This window comes from Pongo pygmaeus, chromosome 8 (genome assembly GCF_028885625.2).
Source record: "Pongo pygmaeus isolate AG05252 chromosome 8, NHGRI_mPonPyg2-v2.0_pri, whole genome shotgun sequence".
NCBI lineage: Eukaryota > Metazoa > Chordata > Mammalia > Primates > Hominidae > Pongo > Pongo pygmaeus.
Window position 1 is genome coordinate 108,224,718 of NC_072381.2, and position 21,487 is coordinate 108,246,204.

The 21,487-nt window shown below is 42.0% G+C and overlaps 1 protein-coding gene across 3 annotated transcripts in view; it reads left to right on the forward strand.

Moving 5' to 3' along the window:
- The first annotated feature begins 91 nt into the window (after positions 1-91).
- The window catches only part of CNNM2 (cyclin and CBS domain divalent metal cation transport mediator 2), a 166,788-nt gene continuing 145,392 nt past the window's right edge, over positions 92-21,487 (forward strand). For all 3 annotated transcript variants that reach the window (XR_010127461.1, XM_054436823.2, XM_054436824.2), the window contains exon 1: positions 92-1,888. Coding sequence is in view for 2 of the 3 variants with exons in the window: in XM_054436823.2 (XP_054292798.1) it covers positions 268-1,888 (1,621 nt within the window). In the remaining variant the exon portion in view is untranslated. The remainder of the gene's footprint in view (positions 1,889-21,487) is intronic.

Here is a 21,487-nt window from a genome sequence, read left to right on the forward strand (position 1 = left end):
GCCCCCTGGCTGGGAGGGCGGGCACCCACTTGTGATTGGCTGGTCGGCCTGCCTCTCGCGGGAGCAGCCGGCGCTCCTCTCCCTCCCTCTTTCCCTCCCGCGAGCCTCGGGGTTCCTCAGCTGGCTGAGGTCGAGTCAGTGTCAGTCAGGGAGGCGAACTGCTGAGCACTGGCCGCGGACGCTCCGTTGCAGTCTCGCCCAGGGGCCGGTACCTGCGCTCGTGCCGCCGGGTGGAAAGGATGAAGCCGCAGCTGGAGCAGCCACCCTATGATTGGCTGTGGCGCTTGTGAACCCAAAGTAAAGATGGCGGGCGGGCAGGCAGCCGCCGCACTGCCCACTTGGAAGATGGCGGCGCGCCGCAGCCTCAGCGCCCGCGGCCGGGGGGTCCTGCAGGCGGCTGCGGGGCGGCTGCTGCCGCTGCTCCTGCTGAGCTGCTGCTGCGGTGCGGGCGGCTGCGCAGCGGTGGGCGAGAATGAGGAGACGGTGATCATCGGGCTGCGACTGGAGGACACGAACGACGTGTCGTTCATGGAAGGGGGGGCGCTGCGGGTGAGCGAACGGACCCGGGTCAAGCTGCGGGTGTACGGGCAGAACATCAATAACGAGACGTGGTCTCGCATCGCCTTCACCGAGCACGAGCGGCGGCGCCACAGCCCGGGGGATCGCGGGCTGGGGGGCCCCGCGCCGCCGGAGCCGGACAGCGGCCCCCAGCGCTGCGGCATCCGCACCTCAGACATCATCATCTTGCCCCACATCATTCTCAACCGCCGCACCTCGGGCATCATCGAGATTGAGATCAAACCGCTACGCAAGATGGAGAAGAGCAAGTCCTATTACCTGTGCACGTCGCTCTCCACGCCTGCCCTGGGCGCCGGCGGCTCGGGGTCCGCGGGTAGCACCGTCGGGGGCAAGGGCGGCTCGGGGGTGGCCGGGCTCCCGCCGCCCCCGTGGGCCGAGACCACCTGGATTTACCACGACGGCGAGGACACCAAGATGATCGTAGGCGAAGAGAAGAAGTTCCTGCTGCCCTTCTGGCTGCAGGTGATCTTCATTTCGCTGCTGCTGTGCCTGTCGGGCATGTTCAGCGGCCTCAACCTCGGGCTCATGGCCCTGGACCCGATGGAGCTGCGCATCGTGCAGAACTGCGGCACGGAGAAGGAGAAGAATTACGCCAAGCGCATCGAGCCGGTGCGCAGGCAGGGTAACTACCTACTGTGCTCACTGCTGCTGGGCAACGTGCTGGTCAACACCACGCTCACCATCCTGCTCGACGACATCGCCGGCTCGGGCCTCGTGGCCGTGGTGGTCTCCACCATCGGTATCGTCATCTTCGGGGAGATCGTGCCCCAGGCCATCTGCTCCCGGCACGGCCTGGCTGTGGGGGCCAACACCATCTTCCTCACCAAGTTTTTCATGATGATGACCTTCCCCGCTTCCTACCCGGTCAGCAAGCTGCTGGACTGCGTCCTGGGCCAGGAGATAGGCACCGTCTATAACCGGGAAAAACTGCTGGAGATGCTCCGGGTCACCGATCCCTACAACGACCTCGTTAAGGAGGAGCTGAACATCATCCAAGGGGCGCTGGAGCTCCGCACCAAGACGGTGGAGGACGTGATGACCCCACTCCGGGACTGCTTCATGATCACCGGCGAAGCCATCCTGGACTTCAACACCATGTCTGAGATCATGGAGAGCGGCTACACCCGCATTCCAGTGTTTGAAGGGGAGCGCTCCAATATCGTGGACCTGCTGTTTGTCAAAGACTTGGCCTTCGTGGATCCAGATGACTGTACCCCCCTGAAAACCATCACCAAATTTTATAACCACCCCTTGCACTTTGTTTTCAATGACACCAAGTTGGACGCTATGCTGGAAGAATTTAAGAAAGGTGGGAAATTTTGGTCTCTTTCATTGGCTTGCTCTTTCTGTCTCCATCCTCCTCCCTACTTGAGTCCTCTACCCTCAGACCAACCCCCCAAGGCGAGTTGACTGGGATTTCTCCTTTTCTCTCTTAATTGCAAAGTTGAAAGGGTGGCATGGATTTGGGGATGGATTGAACTAGTAAGTGCTATTAGGTTATTTTAAAGCACAAGACTGTCATCACTTACTTTTTCCCATTGTCAAAAAGCAGGCTGTGTAATTTCTGTGCATGACACTTTTTTTTTTTTTTGGTCCCGTATGTGGGCCTCTGTTCTTGAGGGGTCTGCCGCCTTCATTGTCTGGGTTCTCAGCGGGTAGGTGAAGGTAGGGGCTGGCTGATGCTATGCCATTTGGTTGACTTTAATCACAGGCATTTGGAAAACATGTAAATAGCTTTTGTAAACCCAGTGCAGTCCTTTTCCTCCTCCTTAAACATCCACACTGGCCTTTCAAAGATCGAAGTACATTTTCTATAGCTTCTGTTCCTGCTTGCCTGGCAACTTGTGGGGAAGATTGAGGTCTGCCTTTGAGGGTAAGGGGTGGGGTAAACTAAGTATCGCCAAAAAAATCACCCATTTTGGATGTGACTTCCCTTAGCTAGAAAAGTTGTTGTTGTTTTAAATTAAAGTTATTAATATGTAACTTGGAAAGATTAGAGGTTAGCCAGCCTTTTGTGAAGAGGCTGTATGTCCCGTAGCCTTCTTCACTATTTGTTTACATTTATCTGACAACAGTTACAGTTGCCCAAACCAAGTGTGATTTTGGCAGAAAGCTTGAACCTTTAACAGTGGGATGAATCCCTCTATTGGGGCTTATTTATTTCTTGACTCTTTCAGTTTAACGTGTTCTTTTTTTCCACCTTGATCATCCGATACATTAAGTTGAAGTATGTCTCCGTCAACTCTCACCGTTCCAAGGTGCCTATACAGCACATCATTTATATTTGTTCGTTTGACCATATAATGAACAGGTGAATAGCAACTCGTACTATTATTATTGAAGTTCTGAATGTTTCCAGTAAATAGTGTTATTTGAAAACCAAGGGATGCTGAGTTTTTGAATTATTATGATGCTGGTGCATGTGCGGGTGTTGAAATGTGTATGTAACCTTTCGTGACCTGATAGTCCTCAAAACCAAGTTTTCCTTCTTCAAATAGAATTTTGATCACTGGTAGTAGTCTCTCCTCTGAAGAAGGTGATATGTACCTGGTGACAGCTCACTGGATGTGATGATCTGAACATACTCAAAGAGTGTATGGTTGTCCTAATGCCATTTTTCTGGTTGAATGATGTCCTCTCTAGAACAGGATCACATTGTAGTAATTTTTATATAAAGGAACAGGGCAGAATGTGCTTTGAAGATTGGTAAATTTACATTTAAAAGCAGAAGGAGGTTCTTCTGGTTTCTTAAATAGTAAAAAGAAAATGTCCAGTATCTCTAGGTGACATAGCTTCTTTTGGGGTTGTCATTCTTTCACCACTAAGTTGTTAATTAGAGCATCTAACTTCTTTCATTTTGCAGTAATATCTGTAATACAGAAAGATATATTGGGATGTTTGGAAATGCCCCTGAAAGTCTTTCTATTGCTAAATTTCCCAGTATTGATACAGATGATCTATTGCATGAGTTTTTTATTACTTAGAATTTTGCGCATTTACTCATGAATTGATGACACTAGTTTGTACTTCTTGCTGAAGTCTTTTCTTCACTTCTGTATCTTTTTACCTTGAGAATTTAGTTTTTCACCTCACAGCTCCTTAATCCTGCCCTTACTCAAAATTTCAAAATTCATATTATCTTGAAATTTGTGCTTGATTGACCTTGAACAATTTTTCTATGTTGGATTTATTTTCATGAGGAGCTGTTTTTCCTTCAGAATTACCACTCAGTATTTTTTTGAAATGTATTCTTTAAATGATGGAATTACTAATATTTCCCTATGAATTCTAGAAAAATAATAGTGCACAAGATTTAATTTTTGTCTTTAACTAGAATGATGTATTTGGTTAAGAAGATAGTCCAAGTTAAAGGCATACATTCAAGCTAGTGGCATATTCGGAAGAGCAGGCAAAGATAGTTGGTTGCAAATGGGAAATTTAAGCCATGATCTTAAAAGGACAGAATGGATATTTGTTACTTAAACTATGTTACTATTAAACTATTTGTTACTTAAACTTAAACTGTTTGTTACTTAAACTATGGGAATAATTGATTTTTTCACCTTCCCTTTCTTGGAATTTTTTTTTTTTTATTAGTTTGGTTACTTTAACCTTACTGTCAGTTATATTGCTTCTTTTTTTTTTATGTCTGAGTTAAAACATTTTACCTGATTTTCATGTCTTCATTTTCTAAATCAGTTATGACAGTGTTTGGTTTATTTTTCTCTGCTGAATAACGGTGTATTGAATGGTTTGAAGACTTTTTCTTCCTCCACCTCTCTCCTAAATTCCTCATTTACAAAAGAAAACCCAAAACAAAACAAAAAAAACACCCCCAACAATACCAACTGTAACTCCCCAAACCAGTTAGATCATAAATCCAGATCTCATTGAAAATTATCCTTTTGGCCAGGCATGGTGGCTCATGCCTGTAATCCCAGCACTTTGGGAGGCCAAGGTGGGCAGATGGCTTGAGCCCAAGAGTTCGAGACTAGCCTGGGCTACCTGGTGACACCCCCGTCCCTACAAGAAATACAAAATTTAGCTGGGCATGGTGGTGTGTGCCTGTGGTCCCAGCTCCTCGGGAGTCCTGAGGTGGGAGGATTCCTTGAGCCTGGGAGGCGGAGATTGCAATGAGCTGAGATGGTGCCATTGCACTCCAGCCTTGGGGACAAAGACCCTGTCTCAAAAAAAGAAAAAAAAAGAAACAAAATTGTCCTTCCTAATTAAGAACTTCTGTATTGAAGACTTTCCTGTATATAGCTGTAGAGAATTAGTCTGAGTTGTTCTTTATTAAGGAGGAGGAAATAGAATGTTCCGTAATGTGGGAAGAAAAGCCACCTTTATATTAGTATATGTGAATGTCTTCTTTCTTCTTCCTTTTCTTTTTTTCCCCAAGAGACAAGGTCTCACTGTGTTGCCCAGGCTGGATTTGAACTGTGATTGTCTTTTTTCTCTGGCTACCAGGAAACTCTTGGCTTTATTTGAGACAGTAATTGTGCTAATTTTACAGTTTGATCATGATGATGGTGATTATTATTACTTACCTATGTATTCTGTGCCAGGTACAGGGGCTGGGGCTTTATATGAATCACCTTGTTTAAATCTCACAATGGCTGAATGAAGTATTATCTCCATTTTACAAATGAGGAAATTGACTTGGGTGAAATGATTTGTTCAAGGTCGCACAGTAATTTGTGCCTTGGGGTTTTAACTTAGGTCTTTGTGACACCAGAACCTGCTCTCTTAACCTCTCTCTTATGCTGCTCTCCTTGATCCTGGTTTGACATTTCTATTTTACTGAGTGTGAGGTTTAGTCTTTTGTCTCAACACTGCCTCAGAGCCTATTGGGCAATAGAAAAAAAAATGTGCTTAAACATATATATGCCTTTAAACCCAGTGCTTCTGTGGTGTTGTGCATAACAACTGGTGTCCCCTTTTTTGCCATTAAAACAAATCAGTTTTTTGGCCTGTGTGATCCTAAGTCTAAAGAATTGTGTTGACAGCATTTGCATATCCAGCATCAAGATTCATTTTGGAAATGTTTTGTACTAACATTGTGCTATACTAATGTGCTTCTTCCATGGGCTGCTCTACAGCTGTTTTTCCCATAGCTAAATTATGTAATCATGTTTCACTGTTGGTTTCTTATCTGTTTCTGTTGCAAGGGTCACATAGTAATTGGTCAAACTCAGTTTTGTGTTTTAACCTTGGTTTTTATTTACATTTTTGAATCTATCTTTATAACTGGTTGCTAATGAGCATCCTTTACACAACTTTGCTCTCAGTATTCCATGCAAGGAGCCTTTCTCTTTTTTTGTGTGTGTTAGTTTTGTAGTTACTTACAAGTCTAAATAGGAGAATAAATTCAGTAAATACCGCTAGAGGATTATGAGAATTTTAGAAAAACTAGAGCAATGTAGTGTAGGGGAAGGAAAAGCAAAATGAAAGGCTGCCACCTTTGTGTGTGGAAAGCATGTTAGAGGCTCTCCATTCACCTGACAAAACCATCCTCACAAAAGATTGGGCCACCAAGTTGTCTATGCTGAGGTGCATTTGAAGAATTTGTAACCAGTTACTGTTTCCTAGTTTTTCTTTTAGCTTTATAACAGTTGCATTCCAGTATTGCAGAGCATGCTATTTACAGCTGCTAGGGACTTAGCCAGCCTCTTTTCTAGTTTTTTCTTAGGAACAGGTGGGATCACCAGATAATGTTGTTCTTCAAGGAAAGAATGCACTGTATAGTTTTCACCTAAGATATTAGGTAATTTCTTTCTATAACTCAGCAAATCTCTCCATATTAATATACTGAGAGCTTAATATTAAACACATTTTTTTCTCACCAAATTAAGTGTTGTATATGCCTTGAATCTAGGAAGTTTTTTTTTTTTCTTAAATTATTTTATATGTATTTGTTAGGGTCTTGCTATGTTGCCCAGGCTGATCTTGAACTCCTGGCCTCAAGCAGTCCTCCCATCTGAGCCTTCCAAGGTGCTGGGATTACAGGTGCATGCCACCATGCCTGGCCAGAAGATGTTTTTATTAGTGTTTAAAGGTATGAATGGTGTCACAGGGAGCTGATACATTTTTTTTCATGATCTTGTACATTTATTTTTGTGCAGTAACATACATTAAATGATTGTAATTTTGTGTGTTTTTAGAACACCATTATGAAATATCCAGATAGTACAGAATCAGAGCTGGAAGGCGGCTGCTTGAGGATTATCTAGTCCAGTGTTTGCCAGATTTACCTGATGAGAAGATTTACTTGGGGCTGGGCGTGGTGGCTCATGCCTGTAATACAGGCACTTTGGGAGGCTGAGGCGGGTGGATCACCTGAGGAAGGGAATTCAAGACCAGCCTGACCAACATGGAGAGACCTTGTCTCTACTGAAAATACAAAATTAGCTGGGCATGGTGGCGCGTGCCTGTAATCCCAACTACTTGGGAGGCTGAGGCAGGAGAATTGCTTGAACCCGGGAGGTGGAGGCTGTGGTGAACTGAGATCGCACCATTGCATTTCAGCCTGGGCAACAAAAGCGAAACTCCATCTCAAAAAAAAAAAAAAAAAAAAAAAGATTTACTTGGGGCACTTAATAAGAGTAAGGTCTTAGGCCTCACCCAGAGACCTCTAAATTGGGAAAGGGCTTTTGGAATCCATGTCGTTTACAGTTTCCCTGGGGTACTTCTTATGGTTAGGTGAGTTTAGGAAAAACTGGTCTAGTCACCCCTTGATTAAGGAAAGTAGACCCTGGGAAAGAGAAAAAACAAAGTAAATGACCTATTTAGGGTCACCTACCTAGCTAGTAGCATCAACTGAACTAGAACCCATGTCCCTGACTTCCAGATTGGAGTTCTTCCTGCTCCAGCAGGCTGGTCTTCTGGTCCCAAGTTATTCAGAGATGAAGGTAGCAGCATCATTGAAAAAACAAATAGTCAGTGTTACCATTGGTTTTTATTTGTCTTGTGATTTTCCTGTCAATGTTTTAGACGCCCTGGATTCAAGCAATTTTTGACAAGCATTTTATTATATAGAAAATAAGTCCAAGTGTGTGAGCTCATTTTTATTTAATTTTATGTTTTATTTTTATCTTAGTTTAACTGAGTTTTTTACTTTGTTGTAGTTAGACTAGGAGGGTATTTTAGGAAATGAGTGTTGATACGTAGGTTATTTGAAGCTTCAGGTAATTAAATATAAGATGTTTTATTTGACCTCGCTTATTTTGGATATCGTTTAATGATTTATTTTCTCATTGATTATTTCTTCTGTGAGAGTAATGATGATTGGATTTGGTTAGGACTGTGGGGGTGAAGCTTCCTTGACTTTTTGTTTCTGTTCACAGTACATACAGATCTGTAAAATTTCCATGGAAATGTTCATCAAAGCATTTGAAGCCCATGTCCTATTCGTGCATCTGTGTGCCCTCTGTGCCACACCCCTCCCAAATTTTAACAAATAATATAAGTGAAATTCTCCCAGAGAATCATGCTGATGTGTAGAAGTTATTGTGATACTAGGATCACCGAAGTCTGAGCATAGACATTTAGGTGGGGAGAGACCCTAGTTAAATACCAGCTCTGACTAAGTAGGAGCTGGATGAAGCGGGAAGGGACCTTGTCTGCGTTTTCTCTTGGTTTTTATGGGGATTACACACTAGCTTTCCCGAAGCATCTTAATCATTGTGAGGGGCTGGTTAATTTTAATTATTAACAAATCTAAACACAATTTAAAATATCATCAACCAGGAAAACCCACAAAACAGACTGAACTGTTCTGTGGATTTTCCTGCTTTTACTTATTTATTTATTTTTGAAACAGGGTCTTGCTCTGTCACCCAGGGTGGAATGCAGTGGTGCTAGCATAGCTCACTGCAGCCTCGACCTCCCAGGTTCGAGTGATCCTCCCATCTCAGCCTCCAGAGTACCTGGGACCACAGGTGTGTGCCACCATACCCAGCTAATTTTTTTTTTTTTTTTTTTGAGATGGAGTCTCGCACTGTTGCCCAGGCTGGAGTGCAGTGGCACAATCTCGGCTCACTGCAAGCTCCACCTCCTGGGTTCACACCATTCTCCTACCTCAGCCTCCCGAGAAGCTGGGATTACAGGCACCCACTGCCACGCCCGTCTAATTTTTTTTTGTATTTTTGGTAGAAACAAGGTCATGCCATGTTGTCCAGGCTGACCTTGAACTCTTGGGCTCAAGTGATCTGCCTGCCTCGGCCTCCTGAAGTGCTGGGATTACAAGCATGAGACACCATGCCTGACCCCTGCTTTTATTTTCAATATAAAATTTTATGTTTACAAGCGTGAGCCACCACACCCAGCCTTACATAAACTTTTAAGAGCAAACCTGTGGAGTGTAATTAGATCCATAGTTACTTATAAAGTGGTATATATTTTTCAAATGAGCCCTTTTCTCTAAATATATATATGTGTGTATGTATGTGTTATTGACAGTAAACTTCCAATTTATTAAGATTTGCTTGACATATAAAGAGTACTATTAAACTCAAACACGTGGAAGTGGATCACTAGGATTGAATACAGTTTTTTAAAGTATTGTCTTTTCATCTTTTTTTTGTTTTTCTCAGAACACACAAACAAGAAACCCCAAATCATACCAACACTGAAAAGAAGAGACAATAAGAAGCATTCTTTCTTTCAACATCACAGACATTGGCAACTCTAGGATGTCTCTATAGAGGGATAAAAAGGGGTGGCAGTTGGCTGGGTGTGGTGGCTCATGCCTGTAATCCCGGCACTTTGGGAGGCCCAGGGAGGCGGATCACTTGAGGTTAGGAGTTCCAGACCAGCCTGGCCACCATGGTGAAACCCCGTTTCTAATAAAGATACAGAAAAATTAGCCATGCATGGTGGTGGGTGCTTGAATTCCCAGCTACTTGGGAGGCTGAGGCAGGAGACTCACTTGAACTTGGGTGGCGGAGGTTGCAGTGAGCTGAGATCGCGTCACTGTACTCCAGTGTGGACGACAAAGTGAGACTCTGTCTCAAAAAAAAAGGAGGGGGTGGTGGCAGGCTTTGGAAGGAGGAACTAGAGGTTTGTAGTCTAGCTTAGGTGTTGATGGATAATGGGGATGCCAAACCCTCTCCCTGTGTTACATTAGTGCTATGACTGAACATAAACACTGCTGTAATGGACGGTGAGATCTTCGTGTCATCATATTTAACCCTCCCTTGCTGTCATTCCAAGGTGGGAGTGCTTCTTTTTGAATTCACATGCTGTGGGGAGGATAGCATCTGTTAATGCAAAGGTTAAGAACAATGTGCTCTTCCTGGATCTGTTTTGGACAAGTAACTTACCCTCTTTAAGCCTAAGTTTTTTTCATAGTAAAATGGGGATATTTTCTAACTCATATGGTACTTAGTAAGAATTACTGTGCTAATAAATATATAAATGTTTCTAACAGTACCTGGCACTTTGTGCTTAACCAGTATTTTTATTATAACAATTCTTTCTGTAGGCTCTTGGTTGTTATCTTAGTCTGTTTGTGCTGCTGTAACAAAATACCACAGACTGGGTAACTTAAAAATAATAGAAGGTGGCCGGGCATTGTGGCTCATGCTTGTAATCTCTTCACTTTGGGAGGCCGAGGCGGGTGGATCACCTGAGGTCAGATCACCAGCCTGGCCAACATGATGAAACCCTGTCTCTACTAAAAACACAAAAAATTAGCCGGCCGTGGTGGCGGGCACCTGTAATTCCAGCTACTCAGAAGGCTGAGGCAGGAGAATCTCTTGAACCCATGAGGTGGAGGTTGCAGTGAGCTAGGATTGCACCATTGCACTCCAGCCTGGGCAACAAGAGTGAAACTCTGTCTCAAAAAAAAAAAGAAATTTATTTCTCAGTTCTGGAGGCTGGGAAGTCCAAGATCAAGACACTGGCACTGGCGTCTGGTGAGAGCCTTCATACAGCATCCTCACATAGCAGAGAAATGGAAGGTGAAAAGGGCCTAAGCTAGTTCCCTCTAGCACTTTTATGAGGCACTGGTTCAGAGCCCTCATGGCTTAATCACTTCCCCCAAAGGCCCCACCTCTTAATATCACTACTGTGGGAATTAAGTTTCAACATGAATTTTTGAGAGGACGCATTCAAACCATAACAATTGTTCTTGGTCATTCTCTTGACTAGAGCCTGATAGTCAAGAGAGACATTTTAGCATGTATCCTTATAATTATTATTGGTGTTGAAATCTAAAAGTGGCTACGCTGGCTGGGCGTGCACTTTGGGAGGCCTAGGTGGGTGGATCACTTGAGGTCAGGAGTTCAAGACCAGCATGGCCAACATGGTGAAACCCAGTCTCCACTAAAAATACAAAAATTAGCTAGGCGTGGTGGCATGTGCCTGTAGTCCCAGCTACTTAGGAGGCTGAGGTGGGAGAATTGCTTGAACCCAGGGGGCTGAGGTTGCAGTGAGCCGAGATCGTGCCACTGTACTCCAGTCTATGCGACAGAGCGAGACTCCATCTCAAAAAAAGAAAAAAAAAGTGGCTAGGCTGGGTGCAGTGGCTCATGTCTGTAATCCCAGCACTTTAGGAAGCTTTTAGGAAAGCTGAGGCAGAAGGATTGCTTGAATCTAGGAGTTTGAGGCTGCAATGAGCTGTGATTGTACTGCTGCATTCCAGCCTGGATGACAGAGCAAGATCATGTCTCTAAAAAAAAAAAAAAAAAGTGGCTAATTATTGTAGGTTTTTTCTTTTCCTTTTTATTGTGATTGAATCCTAAGCTTTGTTATTTCCTAGCAGTTGACAAGGTGACTACATGCATAGATATTTTTAAGGAAAACAGAACAATTTATTATAGGTTCTACTTTCCTTAGAGTAAGAATACTGTGTCTTAAAATAATTCTTCATTCTCTTTAATCATAAGCAACTGAAAAAGACAACAAGTCTTTTGAGTTGTTTATCCGCTCATCCGTTGATAGACATTTAGACAGTTTCCACTTTTTGGCTATTATGATTGGCTGTTATGAATAATGCTGCTGTGAACATTGGTGTGCATTTTAAAAGCAAGTGCTTGTGGATTTTGGAAGCCCTTGAATAACCAAAGGCTTTTAAGACTAAAGGAAGATCAAAAAAGATAAAATCTTTTAACATTAATTGCATAAAAAGTATAAAAAATGGTAATGCCTAATATACCAAGTTTGTATTGCTTATAGCAGTGTAAATTTATAATGATTTTGGAAGGCAACTAGGTGTCATAAAAATGATTTAGTATTTTTTTCCCCTGGGAATCTTAATTCAGTGATCCAAGAGAAGAAAAGAGCTATGTTAGCTTTTTATGTTGTATGTGTGTTGCAACGTTATCTAGAAACAGTGAAAAATTGGAAGTAAATATCTAGCACTTCAAGGCAAGGTGTGGAGGAGAAAGAGTTAAGAAAGTTATAAATGTGAACTATTTCTAACCATTCAGTGATAATCTTGAAAGCCACATAGCAATATGGGAAAATTTGCACTGATTATTTGCATGGAATATAGACATGCACAAAAATATATATGTGTATACACTGGAAGGTAATGTGGAAAAAGTGAAAATAGTTGATGTATTAGGGTGGGGTGATCATAGCCAGTCTTTGTGAAAATCTCCTTGTTAACTTTGTACATGATATACCTGGAAAAAATTCAAATCTGCTAAGAACATTATGAGTCCTGATCTTGTGAAAACTAACCATTGCTCGTATTAAGGAACTCATTCCATTTCTCTTGAGGAACATTTTACTGCTGAAACAGTTGGTTCTTTTTTAAAATTTTAAAAATTGAGATATAATTCACATATCTTAAAACTCACCCTTTTAAAGTATGTGATTTGATGCTTTTTGGTATATTCACAAGGTTGTGCAATCATTACTACTGTCTACTTCCAGAACATTTTCATCACCCCGAAAGAAACTCCATACCTCTTTGCAGTCACTTCTCATTTCCTTTTCCCCCTAATCACTGGCAACTAATTTACTGTCTGTATGGATTAGCTTGTTCTGGACATTTCATATAACATGTAAATGAAATGTGGCCTTTTGTGGCTGGCTTCTTTCATTTAACATGTTTTCAGGGTTCATCCATGTTGTAGCATGTATCAGTATTTCATTCCTTTTTATGGCCAAATATTCAGTTTTATAGCTATACCACATGTTGTTTATCCACTCATCAGTTGATGGACATTTTGATTGTTTCCACTTTTTGCCTATTAATAATGATTCTATGAACATTGGTGTGCATGTCACATTCTTGAACAAATCCCATCCTAGTCTGAAGACAGTTCATTGGTCTCATAGAGTAGGACTGTGATTTAGTTTGGGCATGTTATTGGGGTGAGTTCTGAGCAACTTAAAAGTGTATGAGTCACGACTGCCTTCCTTCCATTGGTCTATACTGGGCTTCTGCCTCAGTGCCCCTGCTTGGTATGTCTTCATGAAGGATGTTTTAAATAATGAGCAATACTAAAGGCACAGAAAACCAACCTATTGCAAGCTGGCCATAGAGCTGGAGCGGGGTCTCAGAAGCCCTTCGGTTAGGCCAGGTGTTAATATTTTAGTGTTAGAGTGTGGACATGTATTTCTTTCTTTCTTTTTTTTTTTTTTTTTGAGATGGAGTTTCACTCTTGTTGCCCAGGCTGGAGTGCAATGGTGCAATCTCACCTCACCGCAACCTCCGCCTTCCTGGGTTCAAGTGATTCTCCTGCCTCAGCCTCCCAGGTAGCTGGGATTACAGGCATGCATCACCACGGCCGGCTAATTTTGTATTTTTAGTAGAGACAGGGTTTCTCCATGTTGGTCAGGCTGGTCTTGAATTCTCTTCCTCAGGTGATCTGTCTGCCTTGGCCTCCCAAAGTGCTGGGATTACAGGCGTGAGTCATGGCACCCGGCCATGGACATGTATTTCTAATTCTCTTGGGTATGTACAAGGGAATAGAATTGCTGGATCATATGGTAACCCTATTAACTTTTTGAGAAACTGCCAAACTGTTTTTCAAAATGGCTGCACCATTTGACATTCCGACTAATAATGTATGAAGGTTCTAATTTCTCCAGCATCCTCACCAGCACTTGTTATTGTTAAAAAAAAAAAAAAATAGCCATCCTAGTGAGTGAAGTGGTATCTCATCGTGGTTTTGATTTACATTTCCTTAATGACTAACGAAGTTGGGCATCTCTTCACGTGCTTACTGGCCGTTTCTATATCTTCTTTGGAGAAATGTCTGTGCAGTTCTTTTGCCCGTTTTTAACTTGGGTTATTGTCTTTTTATTGTTGAGTTGTAAGAGTTCTTTTTATATTCTGGATACTAGTCACTTGTCAGATATATGATTTGCAAATATTTTTCTCCCATGCTATATGTTGTCTTTTTACTTTCTTGGTAGTGACCTTTGAAGCAGAAAAAGGTTTTAATTTTGATTAAGTCCAACTTGTCTTTTTTTCCTTATTTTTTGAGCAATGGGGTTTTGCTATGTGCCTAGGGTGGTCTTGAATTCCTGGCCTCAACTGATCCTCCAGCCTTGGGCTCCCAAAGTGCTGGGATTACAGGTGTGAGCCACTGTGACCAGCCCTCTTTTTTTTCTTTTGTTGCTTATGCTTTTGGTGTCATAGCTAAGAAACCATTGCCTAATCCAAGGTCACAAAGATTTATGCCTATGTTTTCTTCTAAGAGTTTTATAGTTTTAGCTCTTTCATTTAAGTCATTAATCCATTTTGAGTTTTTATATATGGTGTGAGGCATGGGTCCAACTTTATTGTTTTGCATGTGGCTATTCAGTTGTCCAGTACTGTCTGTTGAAAATACTATTCTTTCTCCACTGAATTGTCTTGACATACTTGTCAAAAATCAACTGGTGACCAGGCGCGGTGGCTCACGCCTGTAATCCCAGAACCTTGGGAGGCTGAGGCAGGTGGATCACTTGAGGTCAGGAGTTCAAGACCAGCCTGGCCAACATGGTGAAACCCTGTCTCTACTAAAAATACAAAAATTAGCCAGCATGGTTGCGCATGCCTGTAGTCCCAGCTGATGAGGAGGCTGAGGCAGGAGAATTGCTTTAACCCAAGAGGTCAGGGTTGCAATGAGCTGAGATTGCACCACTGCACTCTCCAGGCTGGGTGACAGAGCAAGACTCTGTCTCAAAAAAAAAAAAAAAAAAAAATTGGCCATACATTTGAGAGTTTACTTCTGAACCTTAAGGTCTGTTCCACTTTAATTTTATGTCAGTACTACACTGTTTTGATTACTGCAGCTTTGTAATAAGTTTTGAAATTAGAAAGTTTGAATCCTCCAACTTCATTCTTCCTTGTCAAGATTGTTTTGGCTGTCAGGATTCCTTGCATTACTATGTGAATTTTTCAGGGATCAACTTGCCCATTTCTATAAAAAAGGCAGTTGGAATTTACATAGGGGCATTGCATCTGTAGATCAATTTGGGAGTATTGCAATGTTAACAGTACGAAGTCTTCCATCCATGAACGGTGATGTCATTATCATTTATTTAGGTCTTCTTTAATTTCCTTCAACAGTGTTTTGTAGTTTTCGGTGTGCTTGCAATCCTTTTGTTAAACTTATTCCTAAGTATTTTGTTTATTTTTTCATGCTATTATAAATTGAATTGTTTTATTAATGTTATCTTCAGATTGTTCATTGCTTGTATATAGATATACAAGTGATTTTTGTATGTTGATCTTCTATCCTGCAACCTTATAGAACTTGTTAGGTGACAAATGGTTCTTAAAATAGAAAAATGCTTTTTAAAAAACGTGAGTTTGTTGAGATTATCTTACATTTACTTCTTTAATTTGCTTGTAGTGGATTTTATTTTTTCTTTAAAAAATGTAGGGATTTTTACTTGCGACTTTTATATGTAGATATTGAAATATCCACAATTGGTTATTGACAGTCATTTAGGAAATTTGATAGGAAAGAGTAAATTTTTTTTTAAGACAGGGTTCTCATTAGCACATAAATACGTATTAACTGTCTGACACAAAATCAAGTATTAGTCCAGGAAGAAACGGATATGGAATTGGGAAGATATACACCATCAGGCACTTCTGTGTTTTTGTTTGTATTTGCGACAGGGTCTCCCTCCATTGCCCAGGTCGGATTGCAGTGGTACAGTCATAACTCGCTGCAGCCTCAAACCCTGGGCACAAGCGATCCTTCCACCTCAGCCTCCCAAGTAGCTAGGACTATAGGTTCCTGCCACTGTCCCCAGCTTATTTTGACTTTTTATTTTTTTGGAGAGACAGAGTCTGGCTATGTTGCCCAGGCTGATCTTGAACTCATGGCCTTAAGCAATCCTATTGCCTCAGCCTCCCAAAACACTGGGATTACGGGCGAGTCACCATGCCTGCCATAAAAGAGTAAGTTTCCTATCCCAGATTAGATAGGAAAAGAAGAAATAGGTTGTATAAAATGTCAGTCAAGACAAAAAATATGCCTGGCTGGAGCTTAGGAGTTTAAAAGCAAGTCTATTTCTTTCTTTCTTTCTTTCTTTTTTGAGACAGAGCCTTGCTCTGTTGCCCAGGCTGGAGTGCAGGTGCTGTGGTGCGATCTCTGCTCACTGCAAACTCTGCCTCCTGGCTTCAAGCGATTCTCCTGCCTCAGCCTTCCAAGTAGCTGGGACTACAGGCACCTGCCACCACGCCTGGCTAATTTTTGTATTTTTAGTAGAGGTGAGGTTTCACCATGTTGGCCAGGCTGGTCTTGAACTTCTGACCTCAAATGATCCACCCACCTCGGCCTCCCAAAGTGCTGGGATTACAGGCATGAGCCACTGTGCCCAGCCTGAGCCACGGGCCAAATCTATTTCTTTCTACTATTTACAGTGTGTTTTTTTTTATCAGTCTGGGGACTTGGGATAGGAGATAAGCATAGAAAGACTAGCTAATATCTAAATGTTTTTGTAAACCAGGTGTTGTGGCACACACCTGTAGTCCTGGCTACTTGGGAGGCTGAGGTGGGAGGATCACTTGTGCCTGGGAGTTCAAGGCTGCAGTGAGCGAGCTATGATTGTGTCACTGCACACCAACCAGGTGACAGAGTAAGACTCCTGTATCTAAAAATAAAAAGTTTAAAAATGATTTTGGGCTGGGCATGGTGGCTCATGCCTGTAATCCCAGCACTTTGGGAGGCTGAGGAGGGCAGATCACTTGAGGTCAGGAGTTCGAGACCAGCCTGACCAAGATGGTGAAACCTTGTCTCTACCAAAAATACAAAAATTAGCTGGGCATGGTGGCGGGCATCTGTAATCCCAGCTACTTGGGAGGCTGAGGCAGGAGAATTGCTTGAACCCAGGAGATGGAGGTTGCAGTGAGCCGAGACCACACCATTGTATTCCAGCCTGGGCGACAGAGCGAGACTCTATCTCAAAAAAAAAAAAAAAGATTTTGGGCCAGACATGGTGGCCTGTAATCCTGCGCTAACTTTGGGAGGTTCGAGGATTGCTTGAGCCCAGGAATTCAAGACCAGCCTAGACAATATTGGGAGACCCTGCCTCTACAGAAAATAAAAAGAAAATGGGTGTGGTGGTGCACACCTGTGGTCTTAGCTACTTGGGGGGTTGAGGTGGGAGGATCACTTGAGCCAGGATGTTGAGGCTACAGTGAGCCATGATCACACCTCTGTACTCCAGTCTGAGCAACAGAGGAGACCTCATCTCAAAAAAAACTTTTGTAGTATCTTTCTTCTCCACATCAATTTATCAAGGGTCTTCTTTGGTTTTATTTGCAAAGACTAGAAGAAACCCTGACTTTCTGTTACTCTGCATTTCTTACTGCTATGAGCAATATGGTCCTTTAAAAAAATTTTTTTTTTTTTTTTGAGACAGGGTCTTGCTCTGTCGCCCAGGATGGAGTGTAGTGACACAATCACAGCTCACTGCAGCGCTGGTTGACTAGCAGCGCTCAAGTGATCCTTCCGCCTCAGCCTGCCAAATAGCTGTGACCACAGGCACACACCACTGCACCTGGCTTTTTTTTTTTTTTTTTTTTTTTTTTTGTAGAAGGCAAAGTCTCACTATGTTGCCCAGGCTGGTCTTTAACTCCTGGCTTCAAGCAATCCTTCCACCTCGGCCTCCTAAAGTGTTGGGATTATGATATGAAATGTCACGCCCGGCCTAGCACTATAATCCTTGAGGTTTTTGGGTTCCAGGTAACCAGAAGAGACAAAATGAAACTCTATGGTGTTTTTTTTTTTGTTTTTTTGTTTTTTTGTTTTTGGTGCTGTGGGGGTAGGGGGCTGGTAATCTGAGAGGGAGAACGTTTTCCCATGCTAGCAAAGACAGATTGAGGGCATCATCTGATCTTTATGGGAGTGTGCAAAGCCTCAGTTTTTCCATTTGCCCATCTGCAATCATAGAAACAATGTGCTGACTCAACTTGGAGCCTCTGCAGAGTGGCATTTGGGTTTAGATAGTCCTCAGAATCATTCAAGAGATGGAAATATTTGAGCAGGTCTTCAGAGGTAAAATTAAAACTAAAAACAACTAGAACAAGATAGCATGCTTTCTTATCTCTTCAAGATTATTTCCTTTAGTCACTAGTGTACCTCCTTGATGTAAGGTTTGGCAGGAATAATTTCATCTCTGTAGGGTTGATAACTGAGCAGAGAAAAAACCCTGCCTTTTACTCATTGCTTTTCATCTTGCTATCATCAGTCTGATCCTTGAGGGTTTGGGGTTCCAGGTAAACAGAAGAGACAAAATGAAACTCTTTGCTTTTTTTTTTTTTAATGCAATGGGGGGTGGGGGAGGTTGGGTGTGGAGAGGGGTGAGATTCTGCTGGAAACAAGTCAATTGGCTAAAATACTCTTTTAATCATATTGTGTGGACCATCTTCTGCTTAGGTTTGCTCTTTTATGTTTTTATTTGCTTATTCATATATACATACATTAACCTGCAACAACTAGAAGAACATTTACCAAAATATTAACTAACAGTGACTATCTTTTGATATGGTGAGTTTAGGGGAGGAAGTATGTTTTTCTGTGTTGCTCCAAGTTTTTCTTTTTAAAGCATATATTTTGTAATGTTTGGGGGAAACCAAATCCATCAAAATAAAGTGCAAGTTTTGTAACCTGAACCACTCATTGAGGTATTGAATTGAAATGTATTTAGATGAAACTCACAGGTTTTTTTTCTTGGAGAATGTGGAATATTTTATCTGTAATGCAGCTGTGCTGTCATTTATGCCATTTTTTCCTCCTCATTGTGATCCTTACTGTTTGGGATGAAAGATGAGTGGTATTTTAAAGCCCGTAATGTGAGTGAGTACACACGTGACAGCTTAGTAAGATTCATTTTGTGTGAGAAATAAGGGAATTTAGGCTTTTGGGTTGCATTTGTTTTCAAAACATGTTAATAGGTGACAAAAATCCAGTTTGTTTAGATTTGTATGTAGTCTGCCTGGAATGAAACTTTTTTATACTTACATGATAGCCCTGATTAAATAAAAGTTTGGTGAAAGCCAGCAGGGTGGCATGTGCCCCATGATCCCAGCTACTCTTGAGGCTGAGGTAGGAAGATAGCAAGATCAAGCCCAGCCTGGGCAAAATAGCAAGACCACATCTCCAAAAAAAAAAAAAAAATGTTTTGTTAAGTAGTTGGGTTCCAACTAGATCTGTACTTTTAGCATAAAGCTATAATCCCAAGATACCTCTTATTTGGGGACATGATGGTTCTGGAAACTGGTGCTTCCTTTTGTCTAAATAAATAATCACTGTAAATCTAGTCTTGATTGTTAAAAGGAGACAAAAAGATAAAAGGAGTGTTCTGAACCACCTGTGCTTGAAGCTTAGTTAATAGTTTCCAGACTATTAAGCCTACAAAATGTATATCTTATACATTTTGCTAAAATAAAAAGACCTTTTAGCTTTGATCAAGACAAGATTAAATATTTGGTTTGATTATACTCCTAAAACGTACATATTCTCAGACAGATAAACAGATGTGATTTTCTTTCTTTCTTTTTCTGGATGTATACAGAAACCTTTTTTTTTTTTTTTTGTAGAGACAGGCTCTCCCTATGTTGCCCAGGCTGGTCTCGAACTGTTGGGCTCAAGCAATCCTCCCACCTCGGCTTCCCAAAGTGTTGGGATTATAGGCATCAGCCATTGCACCCAACCCCAGAAACGTTTAATTTAACTGTAGGATAAGTTAGCTGTCATTTAGATGCCTTTACTAAAGTCTGTTAAAATGACATAAAATAATGACAATGGGTGGGGTGCAGTGACTCACGCCTATAATCCCAGCACTTTGGGAGGCCCAGTTGGGAGGATGGCTTGAGCCCAGGAGTTTGAGACCAGCCTGGGCAACATAGTGAGACCTCATCTCTACAAAAAAATTAAAAAATTAGGCCGGGTGCGGTGGCACATACCTGTAATCCCAGCACTGTGGGAGGCCGAGGCGGGTGGATTGCTTGAGATCAGGAGTTCAAGACCAGCCTGGTCAACATGGTGAAACCCCATCTCTTCTAAAAAAAAAAAAAAAATACAAAAATTAGCTGGGCATGGTGGTGGGCACCTGTAATCCCAGCTACTCGAGAGGCTGAGGCAGGGGAATTACTTGAACCCAGGAGGCGGAGCTTGCAGTGAGCCAAGATTGCGCCACTACACTCCAGCCTGGGTGACAGAGCAACACTCTGTCTCAAAAAAAAAGAAAAAATTAGCTGAACATGGTGGCACACGCCTGTCATGCTAGCTACTCAGGAGGCTGAAGTGGGGGGATTGCTTGAGCCTGGGAGGTAGAGGCTGCAGTTAGATGGGATTGCGTCACTGCACCCCAGCCTGGGTGACAGAATGAGACCCTGTCTCAAAAAAAAAAAAAAAAAAAAAAAAAGACAACACCTCTACTCCTATAGCCAACTTTCTAAGAAAATTAAGCATTTTAGGGAGAGAAATCGATGTTTCCTTTACTTACAGATGGCATTGCTCTTAAATAGTCCTATGCCTATTAGACAAATAAATTTAATTTTTACTGAGTTCCTTGATATTAAAAATATATCAGCGTTTTGACCTGATTACTGTAGAGTGAAGATCATCAGTTGACACAGAACTTCCAGCCAGCATTTTAATGCCTTCCTCTGAAATATGAATGGGCAGCGATAGATCTCTGAATATTTGAGGAGAGCCTGTAATAGGAGTTATGGAGACTAAAATAAACAAGCAGACAAAGGCCCTTAGTTGATTTAAGCTAATTTATCTCACATTACCTAAATATCCAAAAAGTCAGCAGTTATTACTTTATCTGTGACCTCCCAAAGCCACTTACCAAACCAGGTATGAGTAGCAAATTTGAAGATTTGTTGCCTTTTTCAGACATAGTGTAGGTAGGATCTTTCCGGTATTCATTCAACCTGCCTAGTTGTTTGAGGATCCCAGCCAGGTTGAAGGTTGTAAATATTTCCTTAAGGCTTACTTAGCTTCACTGCAGGATCAGAGGCTAATTTCTGGCAGAGTTCTATGTCTTAGGGGATCATTAGCTGTCTATTTTTCTTTTCTCTTTTTACTGCAAGATTTCTTCAAGAATAGCTAGTTACTTCCTTTTCCTTGCCATCTTTAATCCTCTGCAATCTTGCTTCAAACAGTTACAACCCATGACTTCCTTTATTGCCACATCTACATCTTGGTTGTTACCTTTCCTCTCTTGCTTGGCCCCTTTACTGTTTTTTTTTTTTTTTCTTTTATTATTATTATTATTATTATTATTATACTTTAGGTTTTATGGTACATGTGCGCAATGTGCAGGTAAGTTACATATGTATACATGTGCCATGCTGGTGCGCTGCACCCACCAACTCGTCATCTAGCATTAGGTATATCTCCCAATGCTATCCCTCCCCCCTCCCCCCACCCCACAACAGTCCCCAGAGTGTGATGTTCCCCTTCCTGTGTCCATGTGTTCTCATTGCCCTTTACTG